General features: G+C 41.7%; 4 protein-coding genes across 19 annotated transcripts in view; 2 read left to right on the forward strand and 2 right to left on the reverse strand.

Annotated features, from left to right (window-relative positions):
- Positions 1 to 964: 964 nt before the first annotated feature.
- abhd8a (abhydrolase domain containing 8a) lies at positions 965 to 11,761 on the reverse strand. Of its 3 annotated transcripts, none has more exons than XM_037083307.1 (5): positions 11,609 to 11,761; positions 4,493 to 5,322; positions 3,954 to 4,124; positions 3,647 to 3,863; positions 965 to 3,297 (listed from the first exon to the last, which is right to left on the reverse strand). In XM_037083307.1, exons 1-5 carry the CDS (start codon positions 11,618 to 11,620, stop codon positions 3,085 to 3,087), a joined length of 1,443 nt encoding a protein of 480 aa, XP_036939202.1. In that variant the 5' UTR covers positions 11,621 to 11,761; the 3' UTR covers positions 965 to 3,084. The 3 variants fall into 3 exon arrangements, with proteins under 3 accessions (XP_036939202.1, XP_036939204.1, XP_036939203.1); XM_037083309.1 differs by having other exon boundaries at positions 11,537 to 11,671; XM_037083308.1 differs by lacking the exon at positions 11,609 to 11,761 and adding an exon at positions 9,372 to 10,708.
- Positions 11,762 to 11,805: 44 nt separating this feature from the next.
- On the forward strand, positions 11,806 to 13,177 carry mrpl34 (mitochondrial ribosomal protein L34). Its single transcript, XM_037083311.1, has 2 exons — positions 11,806 to 11,964; positions 12,598 to 13,177. The coding sequence occupies exons 1-2, from the start codon at positions 11,909 to 11,911 to the stop codon at positions 12,914 to 12,916; spliced, it is 375 nt and encodes a 124-aa protein (XP_036939206.1). The 5' UTR covers positions 11,806 to 11,908; the 3' UTR covers positions 12,917 to 13,177.
- Positions 13,178 to 14,165: 988 nt separating this feature from the next.
- LOC119011387 (DET1- and DDB1-associated protein 1-like) lies at positions 14,166 to 18,466 on the forward strand. The gene is made up of 5 exons (XM_037084466.1): positions 14,166 to 14,499; positions 14,754 to 14,834; positions 14,956 to 15,007; positions 15,713 to 15,774; positions 15,878 to 18,466. Exons 1-5 carry the CDS (start codon positions 14,491 to 14,493, stop codon positions 15,980 to 15,982), a joined length of 309 nt encoding a protein of 102 aa, XP_036940361.1. The 5' UTR covers positions 14,166 to 14,490; the 3' UTR covers positions 15,983 to 18,466.
- Positions 18,467 to 18,636: 170 nt separating this feature from the next.
- The window catches only part of LOC119011385 (anoctamin-8-like), a 44,381-nt gene continuing 40,798 nt past the window's right edge, over positions 18,637 to 22,219 (reverse strand). For 13 of the 14 annotated variants that reach the window (XM_037084451.1, XM_037084459.1, XM_037084458.1 and 10 more), the window contains 3 exons: positions 21,879 to 22,010; positions 21,286 to 21,396; positions 18,637 to 19,942 (listed from right to left, as the gene is read on the reverse strand). In XM_037084451.1, the coding sequence (XP_036940346.1) occupies positions 19,283 to 19,942; positions 21,286 to 21,396; positions 21,879 to 22,010 (903 nt within the window). In that variant the 3' untranslated portion in view covers positions 18,637 to 19,282. The remainder of the gene's footprint in view (positions 19,943 to 21,285; positions 21,397 to 21,878; positions 22,011 to 22,219) is intronic. The other variant, XM_037084456.1, reaches the window with a different exon arrangement.

A 22,219-nucleotide genomic window follows, 5' to 3' on the forward strand; every position in this document is an offset into this window, starting at 1 on the left:
TTAACTTTATTAACCGAGAAATTATATCATTTTTTTTTAAATAAAGACCGATTTTTTAATGAATAACCTTTGGTATGTTTGTATAGAACATATTCAATATGTAGTCTTGTTTCAATCATATATTCTTATTCATATTCATATTCTAATTCACTATCTTATTTTACTGTCTAAATTTAATCAAATAATATTTTTTGAAAATCTTTAAATCGTAAACATTGGACAGTAGTAGAAACATTACAAGCCTTAATTCAATTTTGGTGGGCTGCTATGACGATCTGCAACAAAACTGAGTTTATTTTACCCAGGCACTATGTAGTTTTGGAGAAGAAATTCCATCACATTACTTAAATATTTAAAACATTACTGAGGCAATGATACAAACTCAGAAATAAATATTTTATCCATACCTGAATAAACAAGCTGTTCTCAGAGGAAAATAAGGTCCCCAGAGCACCGTTTGAAGCCAGAAAGGTGTCAGGGTTCGCCTCATATAAACAAAGGAAAACATTATGAATTTGTGTCGTCTCTTTAAGGTCAGTCTGTTTATTCTGGTTATTCAGTCATAAAACTGAGCCAAGTTGGGTATTTATTTTGTTTAGTCGTGAATATCCATCAAAGAAAATCATTCTCTTCTGACTGCCACAATCTACATGATATACCTTTGTAATAATTATAAAAGATAATCTCATCATACTAATGTGGCTGTATCCTGCATCAAGCCATAAAATGTATTCCTACACCTTCAGTCCTTGAAGAAATAATCTCCTCATCACCCATATAATCTCTTTCTAAAAATGCCTCCAATTTCGATTTGCTTTCCCAGTATACTGACGATTCAAAGTGCCTTTACAACTTTCGACACACAGGGGTCTGAACCAACAGCCTTTTGATTGCTGGACGACCCTGTCTACCTCCAGAGCTGCAGCCTTGATGTCGTTTAGTCAAAGACAAGCAAAATCCTGGGTAGACTGTGAACATCTGTTTTTATTTCATGCCGGGGAAAGGCACGTTCATACACTGAATCCAACGGTTTCGATAGGCTATATAATGTTATATGCATCTACATTCAGGCAGTGCATACATTATGATTCCCATGAATAAATGCAACAATAACATTAACACATTTTTTGTTAACCACAAAAAAGATATAGCACATATGAGCACTGACAATTTGTATTTGCACACTTTTAGCATAAGAGGAAGTACATGTGCACCCTGTAGTCCATACAGTTTTACTGACCTTTTACACCAAAGGAGACGTACAGTACATTGCATCAGCAGCACTTGTTGGTATTTGGAAAGTCCACAGAGAATATATAATGTTTTTGAGGTGTCAGTGCCAGGTCAGTTTATTTCCACTCTGTTTTCTTACTATTTGTTCCAGTTGCATAAGACCAGTCATGTTGCATCCGCATCCTGTCAAAATGCATATATAATGGACCACCATGATCAGTCCAGATGGCCCTCTTTTTTGGGGGGACCTCCTCCTTTGGCTAACTCATGTTTGGACATTTGAAGCTCTGGACACTCAGTCTCAAATCCACCAGATTACACCTGCTGCTACTCAAAAAAGTTTCAAATATCCAGTCAGCAGATTAGCGCTGTCCGGGAACACATCACACTGTGCTTTTATTCACGTCTTACTGTCCCACTATGAGACAAAGCAGCACCCATGAATGAATGTCTTCCAGTGAGCATAATGTTCAGCTCATTCTCTCTGTCTGACACCATTAGATAAATATGTTGGACTGGAGAGTAGTAGGGGAACACACTCTAGTTTTGCATTTATCAGCTTAAAGCGGTCAATACAACCACAATTTTTAATGGCAGTTGCTGACATTTCAAAATAAAGGCAAAATAATACTTCATACACATTTAAAGGAACACTTTTTTTTGATTAGAGAGGAACCCACAGGGACTTTTAAATATGAGAATATATTATCTGAAACAACCCTCACACCTTTTCATATTCTGAAGTCATGCAGGGCTCCAGTACTTTGTATCCTTAGGATATTACATACTGTTACAGAAATGGCTGCTAGAAGATAGGAGAATACCCTTTTTCTCATCCATGTTTGTTCACACCTGTGTTTGCAACCAGTTCACACACATCTCCCTTTGTATATTACTTAATTTTCATGCAACTATGAATTGGTTACATTGTGCTTAACATAGACACACATAGCTTTTTGGATTTAGATTTTATGTAAGAGTTCAATATATATGAAAATAAATTGCTGTCATTTTGAAAGAGATGAGTCAATTGTATTGTTGACAGCTGTGTGAGTGTTTGAGATGGTGCACACTGCATATTGTAAGGAAGTGGTTAATAGGTGGCTGTATTGCAGATGAGCAATGACTTTCTGTCATGATGTAGTCTATGTATTCATGTGGTGCAATTATTAATTACATTTTGCATGTACATCAGTATATAGTTAAGGTCTTTAACCCATTTGCCACTACCATCCAGTAAGTATCTGATAAAAGGCTGTTATTATAAACACTTGAGTTTAACTATAAGCTGTCATTCACCTTCATACTAGTGAATCGGATCTGTATTTCCTCATGTTACTGCATATCACATCTCCAGTTTCTCACTGAAAGCAGATGTAAGACCATTGTGTAAAGGTAAAACAGCAGCTCTGCAGCACAGAATATTTAAGATAAAATGTGACTAAATTCACACACCATTTCATGGATTTGATGCGTTTTGCACCTTGCAGAAGTCACCTCCTCACCAGAAACAATTCACACACACAAATCACGAATGGACAAAGTCCTTCTGATCTCCAGGTGTTGTGTCGTTTTCCAAACATGACGGGATGGAGCACAAACTGGTATCAAAAAGCGAAGCTCAAACTGACGGTGTAATTGCATCCATTCCTCTCATCTTTATGTCCGTTCCATCACTCTCTGGTTGGCACCATGCCTAAGTCTTGCTTTATCTTTGAGCACCAGTGGCCGTCCGCATCCTTAAGATGTGGCCCTGTTTATAACAGCTCTCAGCCTGGGAGCAGCCTAAAGAACACCTGCCGAAAAAGGCCCTCTGCTTGGTTTCCGTGTTAAAACTAGACTCCCTGTTGGTTATTTGTCCATAGACCTATTGATTTTCAGTGTGTGGAGAGTGTCAGTGAGAGCAACAGTCTTCTCTGTGTCTGTCTTGCTGCTGTCTTTTTTGGACATGTCAGGCTCCCATAGAAAGAACTCATGGAGGAGGGTGTTGACAGTGTCAGGACACTCCATCATGACCATGTGACTTCCCTCCTCGATGACTTTTAGGAAGGCAAACAGGAGGATCTAGAAAAGAGGCCAAAAATGAATGCAGCACATTAAAGGAACAGTTCATCCAAAAATGAAAATTGAGTATCTATCTACACACCCCTGGTGGATTATGTCAGAAAAGCTGTATGGAGGCATTTTACATGATTTTTTTGGCATTTCTTTACATTTTAAAACAAGTCTTCATCTGCTTCAGTTGTTGAGGAGAATGCTGCAACACTGTTTTGCTGTGAAGCTCCAGAAATATTTTACGGACTACAAAACTAAACCTGACTGATCGTGATAATGGCTAAACTTAACATTTTTTGGGTGACCTTATCCTTTAAATGTTTCAAATTCAACAGCACGTCATGAGGGTATACTATACCTCTGCCATGCGCTGGTCCTCATCCATGGGCACAAACTTGTCACACATGCCATGAACCAGAAGGATAGGCACGGTGAGCTCAGCATGGTAGACCTCATCCCCCTCAGGCCAGTACTGGCCACTCATCATGGCTCGCAGGACAAACGGAGACACGTTGAAGGCATTGCCCTGCTTCAACAGCTGCTTTTCTTTGGCACCCTGACGGGCGAATCCAGCTCTGTGAGTTACAGGGAAAATAAATAAGTGCTACTTGGAACTACTGGGTGAACAATCTGATGACAATTTCACTTTTCATATGAGGTCTCACTTGAGGAAGCTCCAGGCCAGGCAGGGTGACAGACAGTGCAGGACACAAGATGGCAGCTGGAAGATGGAGCACAGGCTGGGCTCCAGAGCGGTGGGACCCCCTCCATTAATCATCACCACCTTATGGACCAGATCAGGATATTCGTGGGCCAGGAAGGTGCAAAATGACACCCTGGAAGAGACAGAATGAGATGAGCCCAGCATGTTAATCACTACTACAAGAGGGAAGGAACTTTAAAGGGGCACCATGTAGTTTTGGAAAATAAATTTATGATATTTAGGTAATAATACAAACCCAGACATATGTATTTAATCTAAAACTGAATAAACAAGCTGTTCTCAAAGGAAAATAAGGTCCCCACAGCACTATTTAAAGCTAGAAAGGTGGCAGGGTCCGCCACATACAAACAAAGTCAAACAGCATGAGTGTTGTCCTTTAAGGTCAGTTTGTTCATTCAGTAAAATTTCTTTCTGAAAACTACATAATGCACCTTTAATGTAAAATAGCTTATTTCCAGTGGTGACTCATTCAATCCTCACCCATATGAGTGGCCGATGAGAATGTTGCGTTTACGAGCGTATCTCTTAAAGATGGCACGAAGATCCTCTGCAAGGGCATAGAAAGTATAAGCGGCTGCGATCTGCGGGGCAGTGCTGGCTCCATGTCCCGCCAGGTCTGGCGCAATGACCTCATAGCCCAGCCGAGAGAAGAAGTCCAGCTGGCTGCCCCAAATGTCAAGAGATCCTCCCACACCGTGCACGAAGAACAGCGCTACGTCCGAGTGTGTCCCTTTGCAGCTCGAGATCACCCTCTTCGAGTCGATCAGCACCGTGCGCTTGGGCTTACGGCGGCGGCGGCGAGGAGGTGGAGCAGGTTTCTGCTCCCCAAGGGCAGGAGGGACCGGAGGGGGAACAGGGTTGGGGTCGGGAGAAGAGGGCATCTCTTTGTAGTCAGCCAGCTCCACCTCGACAGTGCTACACGGCTCCAGATCCCCATCCTGACACTGCAGGATCTCAGAGTGCAGAACATCACCGAGGTTCTCAATCACCAGCTGGCCGTTGCGGTAGACGGTGATCTTCCTCTTGCAGTGGACACTGCTGCTGGTATCGATCTTGTTCTGAAAATCCTCAGGGGAGCTCTCATCCTCGCAGTCATGGCTCTTCTCCTTGCCCGCCACTTGCTCTTCTGTTACTACGGGCTGACGCTCAGGGACGATGTGTCGCACACGCAGGACTCTTCCAGGTTTCACCTCCACAAACTCAAAACCATTGGAGGGTTGTGTCGACTCCAGGGGCAAAACCAGGCTGGCTGCCTTTCCAGTCAGGCAGCACAGTATGCCCTCAGTGATACTGGTCAGCATGGTGCCCCCCTGCATAAACAGGGTCAGACAGAATATGTAGGTTTACATGAACACAAAATGTAAAAAACAGACATTGTGTGTGGGTGGGCTTGTGAAGCTTGTTACTAGCTTTTTCGCACGCGCATTATAAATGATTCCAGGTTTAATTCCCGTCGCAGTGTCTGCAAATGTCAACAGCTCAGCGTGAAGAAACTAGGTCCTTGCTTGGCTCCCATAATATTGGACCTGAGCTGTTTCCTAGCAACACAGTCACAATGAAATGCTCTTTCTATCCTTTCATCCCACCGCGGGCAGTGTGGAGAGAAATGAAACACACAAAACAGCGAGGATGCTTTTGGTTCAATGGCCTCTAAAACCGTTATGCAAATCCAAAACCCCACAGGCACCGCCAGCCTCTGTGAAGCTCCATTAACACACTCACCTGGGTGACTCAGCAGAATGACATTCAGGTATTCCGTAAGCAGACAACATAAAACATAATACTTGTGTCGTACTACGGTGTCAGTGTCAGTGAAGACTGACCGTTCACATGCAAACGCAGTGTAGACGTCTGCTATTAATAAGCCGTCCTTTTCACATGGTCAGGATGAATATAAATAGAAAAAGCCACTCAGAGGGCATGACTGTGTACATGTCTGCCAGCTGTATGTCTCATAACGGCATGATGCCAGTTGTTCGATCTATGCTGCTTCCAGTGGAGATGGGGGAGGGGGGATAAAACGGCATTAGTTCTCATTTTTTCATATGAACACAGGCTGGTTATCTTGAGGAAACAGAGTGAGAGGAGTTACATCTACATGATAAGAGTTTATTGTTTCCTGGTTACAGAAACTGTGAAACTGAGGGCAGTATGCACATTAAAGATAACTGGCATATCATGTTACATGTTATGATTGTGTTTCATGCCTCTTAATATATATAAAGTATTAAAATATACAGATAATTAACTTTAATAAAGACATATACACTTCTGTGACTAATCGGGAGTCATCGTCATTCATTGTATTCATCATGCTTACTGGGGTTTCTTTCTTCCCTTTTTTTTCGGTAGGAGGGATTGTCTCCAGATTAAAGGAACACTTCAACCAAAACAGACAGTTCAGTCATTATCTACACCACCTGTGCCAAAAGAAAGTCAGGTGAAGTTTTGTGGTCCACAAAACTTTTCTGGTGCTTCAAAGCAAAACATTGTTGCAGCGTTCTCCTAAACAGCTAAAGTAGATGGGGACTTGCTTAAAAAAAAAACTAAAGTAGAACATAAAATGCCTCCAAACAGCCCGTCTAGTGTAATCCAATTGTCTGGAAGCCCTGAGACCCAAAATTGATTTGAAAAGACGTAATGTGCACCTTTTTTGAAGCAAAACACTTCACTGTAGCTGCTAAGCTAAAAGCTTTAGCATTGGCGCACGAGCACCTCTTTTGATATCAATTTGGAATCTCAGGGTTTACAAAGACTTGGATTATCCCAGACGAGTAGTATGGAGCCATTCTATTTGAATGTTTTGCGTTGTTATTCACGTTCTAAAACAACTACCCATCCATTTCACTCGTTTAGGAGGACGCTGTTTTGCTGTGAAGCTCCAGACTTCATCTGACTTTCCATCAGTGCGGGTGTGTTGATAATGACTGAAGTTTTTTTCTAATTATCAACAGAATGTAAAGAAATAACAGTTTTGACATAAAGAGGTGTATTTAGTCCCAGCTTGTTCTGGTCCAACATTCCTGTGTGAATGGTGTAAACAACAACACTCATCTGGTGCTCTGCTCTCCCAGTCTGGACCACTGGATTCATGGCTAACTGAGCTAACTAGCTGACAGCAGCTACAGATGAGGATAACTGTTGTGATACGTTGCCCACTGTTTGTTTAGTATGAGTTCAACAGGTGCTCAGTTCTTACACATTGCACCTTTAAGTATTTCCATTCCATAAAATCATGTGTCTAGTTTTGTTATATAAATTCAGTGTAAATAGCTGTGTTTAATGCAAGGTTTCTCATGTTGAGTCAATGTGAATACATTCAATAACTTAGTGTGATTTAATTCGATGAATGCAAACTTATTCATAAACGTATGTGTTTATGAAACTCTTATGTTTTAAAATAAAGGGAGACTTCTACATGAACACAATGTATTTTACACAAAAGTGATTTCAAATTGGCTAATAAATTACATATCTTGTTATCAAATGTCTTCATTTTAACTCATAATGTGACCCTTTACATGAAACCTATACAATACAATTCGATGGATTGAAAATACAAATTATTTTTTAAAAATACATGTACATTTACAAATAATCAAAATACGTAAAGTCAATGTTTAAAGGTGCAGCAGTTTTGGGGAAGAGAAAGACCTACATTGATTGTTGTCGTTTTCATGACTGAATAAACAAACTGACTTTAAAAGACTAAACAGTTTCATACTATTCTATTTTGTGTATATGTGGTGGACCCTGCCACCTTTCTCACTTCAAACGGTGTTCTGGGGACCTTATTTTCCTCTGAGGACAGCTTGTTTATTCAGTCATGAGTTTGTATTATTACCTCACTATTATTGTAACTATTTAAATTCTAAGTTCACAATTTCTTCTCCAAAACTACATAATGCCCCTTTGAGGCATATTTATTTTTGAATGCATATTCTTCTTGTACATGTATCAATCATCCAAACAACACCACTATAATGAATTCACAACAAATAGTTTAGCAATAGTTTAGTCTTTAGTTTCTGTTAGTTCTGTCTGCTTTTAGTAAAACACAAAGTCAACAAGGTGATGGTTTTAACAACAGGCTGATTAGGGTAATGACACACCTCCAGAGGTCAGGCACTACAGTGAGGAGATCTTGGACCTGGTTTGCATAATTACAAAGGGATTCAAATGTACATGTGCCTGTGAGTGCGATTGTGTGTGTTGTTGGTGGTGGTGAAAGGATGGTCTGAAGGTCACCGCATCAAGTGCTATCCAGTTACATCGAGGAGCCACGTGAACGTGGACTGAGAGGGCCGTCTCTTCACAACAAGCATCAAAATGGAGCGTCAACGCACTAAGCAGACAGTCTGTCAGTCTCAACAGCTGCAGCGCGCTGCATCGTATTTATCAAAATCCATCTATGTTGAATCCATCGGTGGTGACACATCAGCTACAAGTGGTCCCTGATGAGGTAAAAGTGTCCACTGAGGAGAGTCCTACAGGAGCTGATCACTCAGTCTGATGGTGACAGTATTCTGACAGCGAGGCGGGACATCGCCTGGCCTTATTATTGGATAACCCCAGAGTAAAGATGCCTCTTCACCACATAACGCTCACTGCATCTCTGCACCGATGCAAGAACAGACTGTGTCATTCAAATGAGGGATTCTCCTCCTGACCTACAATCCATCAACACGGTCAACCAGGATCTGATCAAAGCTTTTGGGGGGGGGGGACCCGCATTTGAAACCCACAAACCCTCCAGACAAGAATTGTGGCGCTTACTCAGCCATGTTATTTTTCTTGTCTGCATTGCAGAATAATGTAGGTTGGTATGTCGGCCAAGTCTTACAGTAGTGTAACACACATTAGGTACAAAGTGTGCTGCTCTATTTTCACAACAACATGGCACAGCAGGCGCAGTCTGACATGATGTCTGCACGAGATGCGTATATATGCAAAAAATGAGACCAATATAACCCCATTTTGTCATAAAGACCTAAATCACAAATGTCCTATAGCTTCTGCAAGGATGGGACTCCAAATCATTAAGACACAGGCTGCAATAGACTCCATATTCCGAATATTTCACCTGAATCATTAAGTATGTATCATATTTCACAATAATACAAATGCGCAGTGAAGGGCATTCCTCACTCATTTCATGCACAGGCCCCTCAACATGCATCACTAATAAAAATGATTAAAAGTCAGTGGAGGTCTGGTGCTTCTATGGCATATTATTGGAAGCTTTATCATTTTTTTGCCGTCACAGGTCAAATGCGTGCAATAATCGTGCATCTGATCATCGATCCTGATAAACACTGGCTAATCAGATAACACCATGCAATAGGAATCGTTTCCTTACCTGCAGGTTTACTGATGATTAAGAGTGATTAGGAATCTGCACCGAGAGATGACCTGAAACTGGGGGAAACGCTGCATCTGGTGCAACAATTTGTCTTAAGCCTGGGATGCTGCGAAACAGAACACGCTCCTCATTGGCCTCATCAGACCGCTGCCAAACAACACGGAGGGGCTCGAGTTGACGATGAAGCGTGCATCCGTCAGTCTGTGCCTATTGCATTTCAACAAGACACCCATCACGACGACGAGCAAGGTTTTTCTCTCCCTCAGCATCCACTGCGCACTCAGGCCAGACCCTACCCAGCCCTGCTGCCCTTGCATCCGCAGCAGCAGCGCCAGTCTTCGGGCATTTTCGCTCCCGAGCGGCGGCGAGGAGGACGAACCGAAGGCAGCCGAGCGCCGAGAGGAGGCCAATGGGAGAGGCTCGTCTCCTTGTTGCCAAGGCTGACAAAGGCAGCGAGGCGCGTGTGCGGCGAGTGGGCGCGGGCGCGCGTGCTTGCGGCACAGAAAGTGACTGGAGTGATAACAGTGATGGTCGAGCTAATGATCTACAACCGTGACGGCTTAAAATCCAATGTGACACCTGGAGGAGGGGTTATTATTACAGGAGCCGCATCACTGATGCGCATAACGACCTTCAGGTTCGAACCAGTGACAAGAACATGAGCCGCCCGTCTCTGACTGGACCCACATAGACACTGGGAGAACTGGGACAGGCCGGTGCCTGTCACGGAACCGCCAGCTGTGATGTGTGCGGGGCGGAGAGGCTGTGAGCCAACAACTGTGTACTTTCTGTTATTGTTTGGCCTCCGATGTAAATTACACTTTGTACTTTATGTTTATGCATGGGACCCATTGGTGCTGTAATGAACAGATGTGAAAATATTTCAAGCCAGTTAACATGCCAGGTAAAATGGAGGGAATCTAACCCTCCCACAAAAACCTTATTCTGCGGGGGCATTTTCCTTTTTGAGGCCAAACAGGCACTAAAACTCCTCTGTTATTATTATATTGGGCCTAGACTACAAGTATTTTCCGGATTTTCCTCATAAGTTTGTATCCGTATCTAACTGCTTTCATGTGATTTGGGTGTGTTTTATTGCTTTTATTACTTATATTTGGATTAACTCATGTTGACATTTTGTGCATTTCATCTCTTCCCTTCTTTATTGTGCTGCATTACTGTTAATCTGCACATTGCCAACCTGAGTACTGTTTCACTCTGAAATATCTACCTCGGGTACATAAGTTTATATTTTCTCCTTCTTCCTCTTTTTCTTTTAATATATAGCTTTCTTCTTAACAGCGCTCCCTGCTGCCATGTCACTTATTTTTTCTTTGCACAGTTGTACAAAGAATAAAGTATCTTGAATTTGATTCAACTTCTCCTTAGTCTGAGCTTCTTTATGTCTGGCCTGACTGTTTTGCATTGACAGCCTACAGAGTTTCCTGCTTTAGCATTTTGTTTGGTTTTAAAGGTGCTATATGAGTACAGGTATTATTATTATTAAAAGTAAGCCAGTCAGTGTTTATTTACAGGTATTTCAGTTTAAAATTTGATTAAAACATCAGATCATAAAAAGCAGCAAAATGAGGAAACAATGAAACATGAAACACATGTAACTATTAAACAGGGCACAGCACCAGACAAGACGAACGCAGACTATTATAGAAAAAACATTAAAAATAGTGTATCCAACATAATGTTTGTGAGGACATCCCAGCACAGGTATGGACGGGACAGGATCCCTCAGTGTTTATTACTGAGGCAATGAGCTCAGGAAAGACATATGACAAGCTATAAGAGAGAGAAAAGAGTTTTCTTTCATTTCCTAATTAATCTCATAATGTTGTATTGAAGTTTGCTGTACTGTATTATCATACTGAGACTTCAGTTTGGTTCTAGTTCACACTACAGTAAAGGTAAGTCTACATGCCCAAAAGGTTCTTTGTGGGAAACCCTCAGCAGGTTTCAGGGTATTTAACCCTACAAGTTGGTGACTGTAATAACCTTATTTGAATGTTTGTCTGAGTGAAACAGGCCGATAATGGAGTGAAGTGTTGTGCTGCACTTGTTAATGATCACTGCACCTACAGCAGTGTGATTTATTCGTTACAGTTTTTAAAACCATGTAACCAATAGACGAAAACCTGAAAATAACTTACTGTTTTTATACCCTGAATCCACCCTCTCAGGCAGCGCGTCCTCTCAGGCTGCCTTCAAACATGGCCGCTTACCTTGTGAAGCATCTTCCGTCAGCAGATACTTGGCGCAAGACATGACCCTCGATTTTTTAGCCGTTGTTTTCGCCTTTAAGACTTTTGATCGAAGAAACGAGGTGGCAACGCTTCGAAAAATAGTAAAAAGAAGACCTGAAAGACGCTGCTCAGGGCAGCATAGCAACCAGCTCTTGCAACGAGCGTTTCAATTGGCTAGAAGTTCCGAGCCAATCATTTAGCTTGGTATTCGGAGGTGGGGAGGCAGACCTGTGACATTCACAGTTCTCATACCTGTGTCAACTGTGTAAAAACCTAAAAATGAACATTATACGGTCGTCTTTGTTCCGACTGCGTGGAATAACCAGTTTCACCAGGTAACAGAGCTCGCGTGCGTTCACATCAGACAAACAGCCGACTGCTAGTGTTTGTTTACGAGGCTAATATTGGCTAGCTAGCTTAGCAGCACGTTAGCAGCGTGGCTAGTTAAACATGAAGCTAGTTACCTAGCTGGTTTCATTGGGATTCAGTTCCCGTTGAAGGTGTAGGTGATGTTTGGTGGTGTAGTTACTGTGTTAATAATGTACTACGAAAAGTATGTTGTAATGTAGCTGCAGCAGATCGAGAAGTGGTTGGCTGTAGTGACAAACCATCAGCCTTTTACAATAAAGCCAGATCCTCACTTCATTTTGTGATGCATGGTCCGTGATTGTAATGCTGTAATTCCTGTGCGCAACTCACTTGACTATCCGTTCACTATTTAATTATTCTTTTTTTAAAGAATACCACCAAATGTCAGCATACATGTGTATGTAATTAATGTAGCAGTTAAAATTTGTTTTAAGTTGCACATAAACCCTATCATCATGGTAAACCAATCCTTGGGATCTGTGCGTGAAACTACTCCACCAGTAGCAGCACCAGAAATATAAATCAACTTGATATAATCACAGTATTACAATGTTGATAACAGAAAATAATATTTGCTCTGTGCCATGCTCTTTTAACAGCATGCCTACAGGTGACCTTGCTGTAACTGGCGCAACTCACCTTAGATTATTCAGCAACTGGATGGTGTCCAATGCAGCTGCAGGACCTCAGATGTCCAGATGTGGCCCACTCTCTTCACAAGCTGAGGGTTCAGGAGTGTTCCAACAGCTTCCCTGGCAATACCAGCAGGTACGGACCAAAAAAAGAGGAACGGAGTACCAGCCGAAGAACATCAAACGCAAGAGGACCCACGGTTGGATCAAGAGGTTGAGCTCACGCGGCGGCATTGAGGTGCTCCTACGGCGCATGTTGAAGGGACGGAAATCACTTTCACACTGAGGGTTCCCATTGGAAAACCTGCAAGACTTTCTGGAAATAGACATTGGATCTGAAATGCTGGCAGTTTTCAGCAAAGACCTTGTGTATTGGGTTGACTGATACTGGGTGTGGCTGGGTTTGTCATGCCCAATGCATTAATGATGGGCGGAAGATTGAAACAAGTTGCATTTGTTTTGGGTTGAAAAACAAGCCTGGTAATTTCACCCAGTTATATTTGATCCATAATGTGTTGTTCATAATAAATACATGTTAAAAGATTTATACTTTGTCTTTTTTGTTACTTGTGTGAAATCATTTGCTTCAAAGAAGAATGTGTCTATAAAAATATGCTGTCATCTTAGTTGCTCTAAAATGAAAAAACATCAGCTATGGTTGACTTGGAAATAATAACCTTCCCTGCAGAGTTAACATACATTTGTGTTTGGAAAAAAAATCTTCTAAACAAGTGGGTGGACAGGGGTTTCTTCTTTGTTGCTTCAAGAGACAAAGTTCGACCTTCAAAGTTAACTGCCAACTACAGTTTACTACAGCTTCTAAAGAAGGCAGTTAAAATAGAGAGCACTAAGCATTAATGGGATATTTAGGGACCTGGTTAAAGGGATTACTCTCAAGTGAGTGTAAAGGAGATATTTGTGGCAAGGCGGTCAGGCAGGATAACCCAGAATTCAACCAGTGACCTTTTAGTTACATGGTGCACTATGTTGTTTCGTGGAAGAAATTATAATCAGAAGACAAAGATCTTCATTGACTTTTCTTTTATGCCAAAACAAAATAAATACACATTTTTTGTTGTCGTGACTGAATAAATTGGACAGCCCAATTTCATACGGTTTTACTTTATATTTGATGGACTCTGCCACCTTTTCAGCTTCCAGCAGTGGACCTTATTTTCCTCTTGAGAACAGCTTGTTTATATTATTATTTGGAAATAAAGGATATTCTGGAGTTTGTATTACTACCTCATTATTATTGTAAATGTTTCCTGATTTTTAATTTCGTCTCCAAAGCTACATATCGCCCCTTTATTTCTAATGTTGGGTGAAAATCATATCACACCGCTGAAGAGGAGGGATTGCTTTACACTTCTGTAGAAAGTACTTGTGTTGTTTTCATGCTACAACCCCCTTTCGATTGGGGGATTGGTCTGTTACATAATCACTTTCTAGCCAATCAGCGTGCTGCTTTTCATCTCTCGTCACGCGTCTACCACTGCTAAACCAATGAGGTACCTCGAAGCTCAGAAGGCACCCGCCCCCGAGCAGACGAACAACAAAAATGGAGTTGTGAACTAGTAGCAGTTAGCCTCTAAAGGACGTTCAACTTCAATTTTTTTGTAATTACCCTTACACGAGTGGACATTTGCGACTGAATCGAGGTGTCGTGATGCGATAATATCACAGACACACGTAGTTTGTGTTTTATTGCGGTCACAAGAAGCTGTCGGACAGGAAAACAGACTGGTATATTGGCTACGACAAAGACAACAGGGCTTAGTGGCTAGCCAGCTAAAACAGTAGCATCTGCCCGTTTTCACTCTCGCTGTGCTCAGTGCGAGGAGCGTGACTCGGACAGAAATGGAGAAGGTGGGTTCACAGCCGGTTCTTTGCCTATTAAACGTGTAAATGTAGCCATAAATGTTGGCTTGATTTGTTGGTACTTATCAGCTTCGATATACATATCGCTTATATTGTGGCAAATCGGACGTAGCTTACTGTAAATACATGTTACACTTCTCTTGCTATTTCAGTATCTCTGCTACGGTGGTTTGTCTTACCAGGTTTCGATTCGTTGCTGGTCTGCGAAATGCTTTTGTTCATATTTTCGTTTCTGTTCTCAGGGAGATTTCCTGAAGGGACTGCCTGTCTACAACAAAAACAACTTCAGCAGATTTCATGCAGACTCCGTATGTAAAGCATCAGTAAGTCATCTCGTTTGCTCTCAGAGTGCTGCATTAAAACCACCATAACGTCACAAATGTGGCCACAATCTGGTAATTCTAGCCAGTTCATAGACTAACATGGATCGCAATTTTGTTTCAGAACCGTCGGCCATCTGTTTATCTCCCAACCCGGGAGTATCCATCAGAGCAGAGTAAGTACGCTGGCTGATGACATAATGTATTTATATCTGAGGAAGAGAGCGCACCCCCCAAGCAAATCTCTCTTTTTTTTGCCTCATAATGGTCTCAGCTTCAGGGATCCTTCAGATGAAATCACTGTCATTTCCAGTTCCTGTCTTGTTTTAATTCAGATTGTGTATTAAAGGAGACATATTATGCTTTAAGTTGGGTTACTACTAGGATAGGTTCACAAGCTTAAATGCTCAAACAACACAGCTGTTTTTCTCATACTGTTCATCACTGTAGCCTTTCAGCTCCTGCCCCCTCCTGAATACCCGGTTTGCTGTGATTGGTCAGCTCACACACGTCTGACCCTGCACCGCTAACAACAACAGAGCAGCTGGGCCTAGTCAATTCTTACATGCTAGACTAGCGGCAAGTCATAAATTATGCAAATGTGTGACATGGTTGACTTAGTGTGATGGCACAGAATTAAAGGCAGGACTGCTGATGAAGCGTTCCAGGAGCAGTGTTTTCTGTGGGAGACAGGAGATTCTGTTGGTGCAGACTTTGAACTTAATAACTTTCAAGATCATCCGCGTGCACAGTATAATAGGTCTCCTTTAAGATAATACCCTCTGTGGGAGGAGCCGATTTCAGCTGCCCTCTTACTTCACTCCACCTTTTAGCTTTGCGTCTCTCATAATCTAATCAGTGTCTGTGTTGTCTCTCCTCAGTCATCGTCACAGAGAAGACAAACATCCTGCTGCGATATCTGCATCAACAGTGGGACAAAAAGGTAAAGGAATTGCATGAAAACAAGAGAGGACGTTGGCGCAGATTGCAGTATTTATGACCATGAACACCCTTTTGTTGAATGTCTTTCTGTCTTACTTGACCAGAATTCAGCCAAAAGGCGAGAGCAGGATCAGACAGATGGGGAGAACATGGCGCCTCCGCGGAAAATCGCCAGAACAGACAGTCGGGAGCTGAACGAGGATTCATAAATGTCTGCGCTGTTGATGCACGCCCAGCAGGGACTGATCTGTTCAAACAAAATGCACGCACAGATGCAGGATGTATGTCTGCACACCCAGGCCTTGACACTGAAGCACACAAGGATCAATATGTTTCAGACCACAGACGGCACAACATTAATCCCAGAAACACCGGTCCTAATGTGTGCGTTTGACCTCGGATTCCCTCCTTAACCAACAGGTCTGTTTGCTACTGTCCCCCAGTGTTTTCTTTACTTCCAAGACACCTCTGCCTCAGATTTAAGTCTTTGTAGTTTAAAAATAACTTGCATCTACCTCCTTATCCCTCAACCCCCCTGGTTTTCCTTCACTCATGCACACGCAGCTTTCTTTTCATTATGCAGAGAGTAAAGTCATCGCTCCTCTGCTGCTGTTCAAGGGTTTACAGCAGTAGTCACTCACACCATCTCCGAAATATGCACGATCTAAGTTAAGTCTATGTACATGATTAAGCGACCGTGTTTTTGTGGCTCCTTCTCCATTAGGGTTTTGTAGTTTAAATGATGTAAGGAGAGTGACCCATGAGTCTTTATCTGAGCTCATCCTTTGTGTGATCAATACTGTCACAACAGTGACTGCACTGTTCTTGTTGGTTAGATTTAATGGTCCCTTCAGGGTTTGTCATGGAAGACACAAGTTCTGAAAGAAATTGTTTTTTTTTCTCCAGATGAACAATGATTTATTGCCTTAAATAGAAGTGAGTGTGTTTTCCTCATGTCTTAGAGGGGCCCCTTGGTTTACATCGCTGTTTCAGGTAAAGAATATAATGAACCACTTTCGAGCTGAATGGATATTAGCATGTGTTTTTGATAAGGATGTTCAAATGTTCAAAGCCAATACAGTCATACCGGAGGATGCAAACAGTTTTTGTACAGTGTGACCTGCAGATTTTGTAGCCATATTCTAAGTTTAACGCTTAGTAGTTCGAAATCGGCGCTTTATAAGCAGCAGTTGTTAGCAGAATATTTTATGAAACAGGTGTGTAATGATGTGTAGGCTACGCGTAAAGACTGCTGTCAATCCTTGATATAAATGTGCCATTCACATTTGCTGAACCAGGTTGATAATTTGAGTCGTAATGAGGGAGTGTGTGTTGATCTGCATGATTTTGACAGCAGGGCTAAATAAACACAATCTGTGTTTGCTGCTCATAAAGTCGGTGAGGCTCGTTGTTATGCTCCACAAGTCTTGTATATTTGTACAGTATGTATATTGTGAGCGTTCTGACCATTTATCAGGAAGCAAGACAGTGACTCACTCTGACTTTTTCCTCCCCATGTTAGCCGTATTTGTTTCTGTTACACTGGGGAACCAAAACCAACAAACATTTGACTCAATGACCCTCTGAAATATCACCTTTTGTGCGTGGTTCAAGAGTGCGTATACCAAATTTTCAACTAGAATGTCACTCTGTAGAGTGCGTAACTCCACCAAGGCCCGACTTCCACATTAATTCAATCAAGCAAAATTTTAACCAGCCCAGAACTGCTTTACTATAATTTAAGTTCTTCAGATCTACATAAAATTGTACTCAGCCATTGATACCAGCCACCGAAATATGCCAGATTTTTTTTGTCATCATGATCCATACATTATTCCCAGAGGAATTAGCAAAAATGTTGTCAATCTTGCAGTGTTAAAGGTGCACTATGCAGTTTTGGGGATGAAAAAGGGATCAGAACAGAAAGATCATTGACAGGAATCTTCATTGACTGATTTCTTCTTGTTTTTTTATGCCCAAATGCTTCGTTTTCATGACTGAATAAACAAACTGGCATTAACAGACAACACAATTTCATACCGTTTTACTTTGTTTATATGTGGTGGACCCTGCCACCTCTCCAGCTTCACACAGTGCTCTGGGAACAGCTTGTTCATAAGTTATGGATTTTTAAATTTATTTCTGAGTTCCTATTATTACCTTCTTTAATATCGTAACTATTAAAATTCAGAGTTTAATTTCCTCTCCAACACCACACAGTGCCCCTTTAAAGAAAGAGGGAAAATATTCCTGGAATTCAGTTCTCTAATTTTAGTTTAATCGTGGCAACAAACAACACAAACCCTCTTTTGGCAGTTAATAATAATGTTTGGCAGGACTGTCAGTTGAGTCGATTAGTCACATTTGTACTTTTGTTACAGATTGCTGTTCAAAAGTGACAGTATTTGTTCAGCTTGGCTGCGCGTGTCAGATGAGTCAACTAGAATACACACCGTATGTTCAAATTTAAACCAGATGAATGCAATGTTTTGTATTACCTTCATAGAAGAGTGCTTCACTTTTTGTTATATGGTTTGTTTTCCACCCCCTGAAGTGTGAAATATGTTTATTGTTAAATGCTTTGCTTTGAGTTTATTGTATAATTGTATTGTTGTTGATTTCAGGTCTTGTTCTTGTACAGATTACACTATACAGTAAAGGCTGTGACTCATAGTAAACAACACTGAAGAAAATCCCTCCTTCCTAGAGCTTTTATTGTTGTAGTTATTTATTTTTTTTAGCAACATTCCTCTCTGAATTCAAGTGTTCTAATCCTCCTTAAAAATTGAGTTCACACACGCGTAGTTTACATGAAGCCATCCAGTTAACTTTCAACAGAACCAGCCAGCGCTTTAACTCGTGATGGACGTTTATTCAAGTGAGATTTATTTGCATTTTAGAAGTACATTCACTAATTTATGTAGTAAAATAATTCATATAAAATCAAAGTTAAGAAAAATAGAATATATTTTCATGGTCACAGTGAGTATAATCTGACCTATTGCGGAGGAATAAAATGGCTTTGAAAGTGCTTCACGACTGAAAAGACATGACGGCGACGTGTGATGCATGCTCATAACGTAACATGCATTCAGTACAGGCATCAGGACGAGAAACAAACCTGGAATGGGAAGCTGATGTTTATGTTACTGGTGATCAGGTCCTGGTATGTGGGAAAAAACGTCCGTCACATCGATGGAACCTGTTGCGGTGATGTTGACATCCAGGCAGTCATGCAGTATTTGAACCTTTAGTAAAGGTTTCCAAGCCCCATTCAAGGAGTAACACTTACTGTACATATTTTACATGGAAGCTAGTTAATCAAGTGGGAATAGATACAGTGTAATACTCTGTGTGAAGGAAATTGCATCTAGATCGACCTTACATGTGGTCCATGTGACTAATGTGAGCTCCTACAGTACAGGTGTGTTGCTGTTTCTCAGTGTTGCCTGAACATTTGTACATTTGCTTTCTGTTCATATTATTACATCAGTACAGGTGAACAGTTATTAACTTTTCGAGCCAGCATTTTCTAAGTCAGTCGATTGTCTTGATTCTCCTTTCTCTGACTCATTGGAGGGTAACTCCTCCACGCTTGTGTTTAAGTCAGCTCTGTTGGGAGTGTTAGCAGGCTGCGCCACTGTTTGTGTCCCATTCACACACACCACAGTCCCCTCTGATTTGCTAAAACTGAACAGCTTCCCAGGACTGAATGTCCTGTTGGGGGACTGTGACCTGTCCTGGCCACTAGGGGGAACCGAGGAGGTCACCGTCGACCCTGGAGTGGCTCCGACAGCCACCGCTGGCTCTTTTTTCACCTCGGGCGACTTCAAGAACTTGAGGAATCCAGGGAGCTTCGCCTCGCCTCCTGTCGGGGACTGTGCCGGTGAGCGTGAGGTGCCGGAGGAGAACTTCCCCTGGAGAGGGATGATCTGCTTCAGCTTCATCACATTGTTGTTTCCCAGCAAAGAGCTGGGTCTCTTGGGTTTGTCCCCTGGCTTGCCGCCCGGTGCTTTGTCATGGTGGTGCTGGTGCTGGGAGTCTGCCTTGTGGTAGTCGCTCTCCTGACGGGCCTCGGCCTGCAGCTCAGCCTGACGATGGAGCTCCTCCTCCTCACGGCGACGTCTGAGCTGCTGCTGGAAGTGCTGCTGGGCCTGCTGCTCATGCTTCTAAATGGGGAGGGGAGTTGAGATGAAGACACGGAGGAGGAGACAGAGAGAGTCACAGAAAGAAAGAGAGAGACGGCAAAGGACACAATAAAATAGAAGAGAAAAGAGATAACGGGATGAGGACGAGTAATTAAAAGCAGCAGTGTGAATAGTACATTTACCACTATGGCTCAGAGACTGACAGCTTTTGACACAGGTTACTTCTCACCCCCCTTCCTACGCAGTGACAACTGTGTTTGTCCTAATAAATGATGTTGAATTTAAATTTGACTGATTACCTTAAGTGTTCCTTAATGGTCTGAAGGAAAAAAGGTGCTGTTGCTGCTGAAACCCATCCTTGAAAGGTTTTTTTGAACATTCACCCACTAAATGTGGCACTACATCTCCCCCTTCCATTACGTTCATGTTACAACACTGCTATTATTTAAATCACTGGCCCCTTAAGTGCTAACACTTGCTATGGTTAAAGCTGCTAACACTAGCTATGCTGGGCGCATACTGCAGTATTAAGCCATTTTTTCATTTTTATCCCACAAACTGGCAACTATGAAGACTCTTGATCACTAACAAGACACAGATACAATGTGATACCAGCAGCGTTGTACTATTGGCTGACAAATCTAGGTAGAAGCTGGGACCAACCCTCAGAATTCTTACACAGAGAAAAAGAAAACAATCATTTTGGATGTGACAAACATTATTGATTCACATTAATCATAATATTTTTGAGAAGAGATCACTTTACTCTGCACCTTTCTACAAACTCTGTGTGTCATTTTTTCAATGATTTGCCTACTTAAAGATGTTATCACCATGTTATGACCTTTAAGCATATTTTTGGTAATAATACCGTCAGACACCTACGCTTCAGCAATAGTCTGACTGCAGGAATTTATTTTCAAACTCCAAATTTACAATTTTACTTAAGTATCTAAACAGTTCTACCCCCACTGATTACAAGATTGAACTTGAGTCAGATCAGAGTTTTTCTTAGGACTGACTGAGCTGTGTGCTGTGTTCACACAAACAAGCAGTTTTGGACTTGTTTGCACCAAAAATGCTGACTTTTGCTCATAGTTATACATTTCTGTTTCTTGAGAACACTTATCTTACACACCATCAAGACAAGTGCCACTGATGTGATACAACACTACTCACACAAACATAGTCAAACACATACAGTTATCTTGCTGTTAGGGTGCACTTGTGTACAATTTCGGACAATGCACACCAAGAGACCAAAGGACACAGAGGGATACAAGTATAGAAATATGTCATAAAAGTGCAGCCAGCAGCAAGCCTCTCTTTGGCCGAAGGTCTTTCAAGCTATGATACAACTATACCTTGAAAGCTTCCCTTCGTCGGTACTCTAGCTTGGCCATTTCTTCTGCTACCCAGCCAGGGATATCAGGGATGGCAACATGGATGATGTACTTTAGGAGGATTGCAAAGTGCTGTAAACCACCGAGACCACAAGAGGGACAGGCTCAACACACAGTTACATCAAGGCACAATTACATTCTGTTTTCTGCTGTGAGGTTTTGGGTTAACAGATGGTTTAAAAAAAACAATTTTGAAGTTTTTTACAAAGTCACAAAACAATTAGCAGGCCATGCACACCTCCACTTCTTCTGTCAGATTAAAGGTCCAATATCATGCTCATTTTCAGGTTTGTACTTTGTACTTTAATGTAAAAAAACACATTATCTACCCTGATGGCTCATTTGTAGCACATTTCTCTGTGGACTAAGTGTTTTAGTACTTTCAAAGTATTTACATGGGACCTACACCTGCCTAATAATCAAATCAAAAAGGTAATTTAATCTCACTTGTTACAATATGGGACCTTTAAAAGGATATAAAACTACAGTCTTGAAAAACTACAAAACCCTCCATGGACACGATTGAATTTTACAGTACACAATACGGCACATACCTCCAGCAAGACGATGGAGATGATGGTCATCTCAGGACTCAACCAGGGGAACAGACGCTGGAGCTGCCCACACTGACCAATCAGGTAACAGTTAACAATGATGGCTATCAAGCCCATGGCCTCCATAGCAGTCTGATGGAGAGAGAGAGAGAGAGAGAGAGAGAGAGAGAGAGAATTAAAAATTAAAAACCCTCCTGGGAGAAGGAGACAGGACATATCTTTCTGCCCAATATATATCAACATGCCTGAGAGACAGTGAGTGACCGACACACAAGCAAGATATACTGTATATATAATTAATATAAATGTAAATGAATGTAAATCAGTCTTGATGTTGCGTT

Source organism: Acanthopagrus latus, chromosome 21 (assembly GCF_904848185.1).
Source record: "Acanthopagrus latus isolate v.2019 chromosome 21, fAcaLat1.1, whole genome shotgun sequence".
NCBI classification, from domain to species: Eukaryota; Metazoa; Chordata; class Actinopteri; order Spariformes; family Sparidae; genus Acanthopagrus; species Acanthopagrus latus.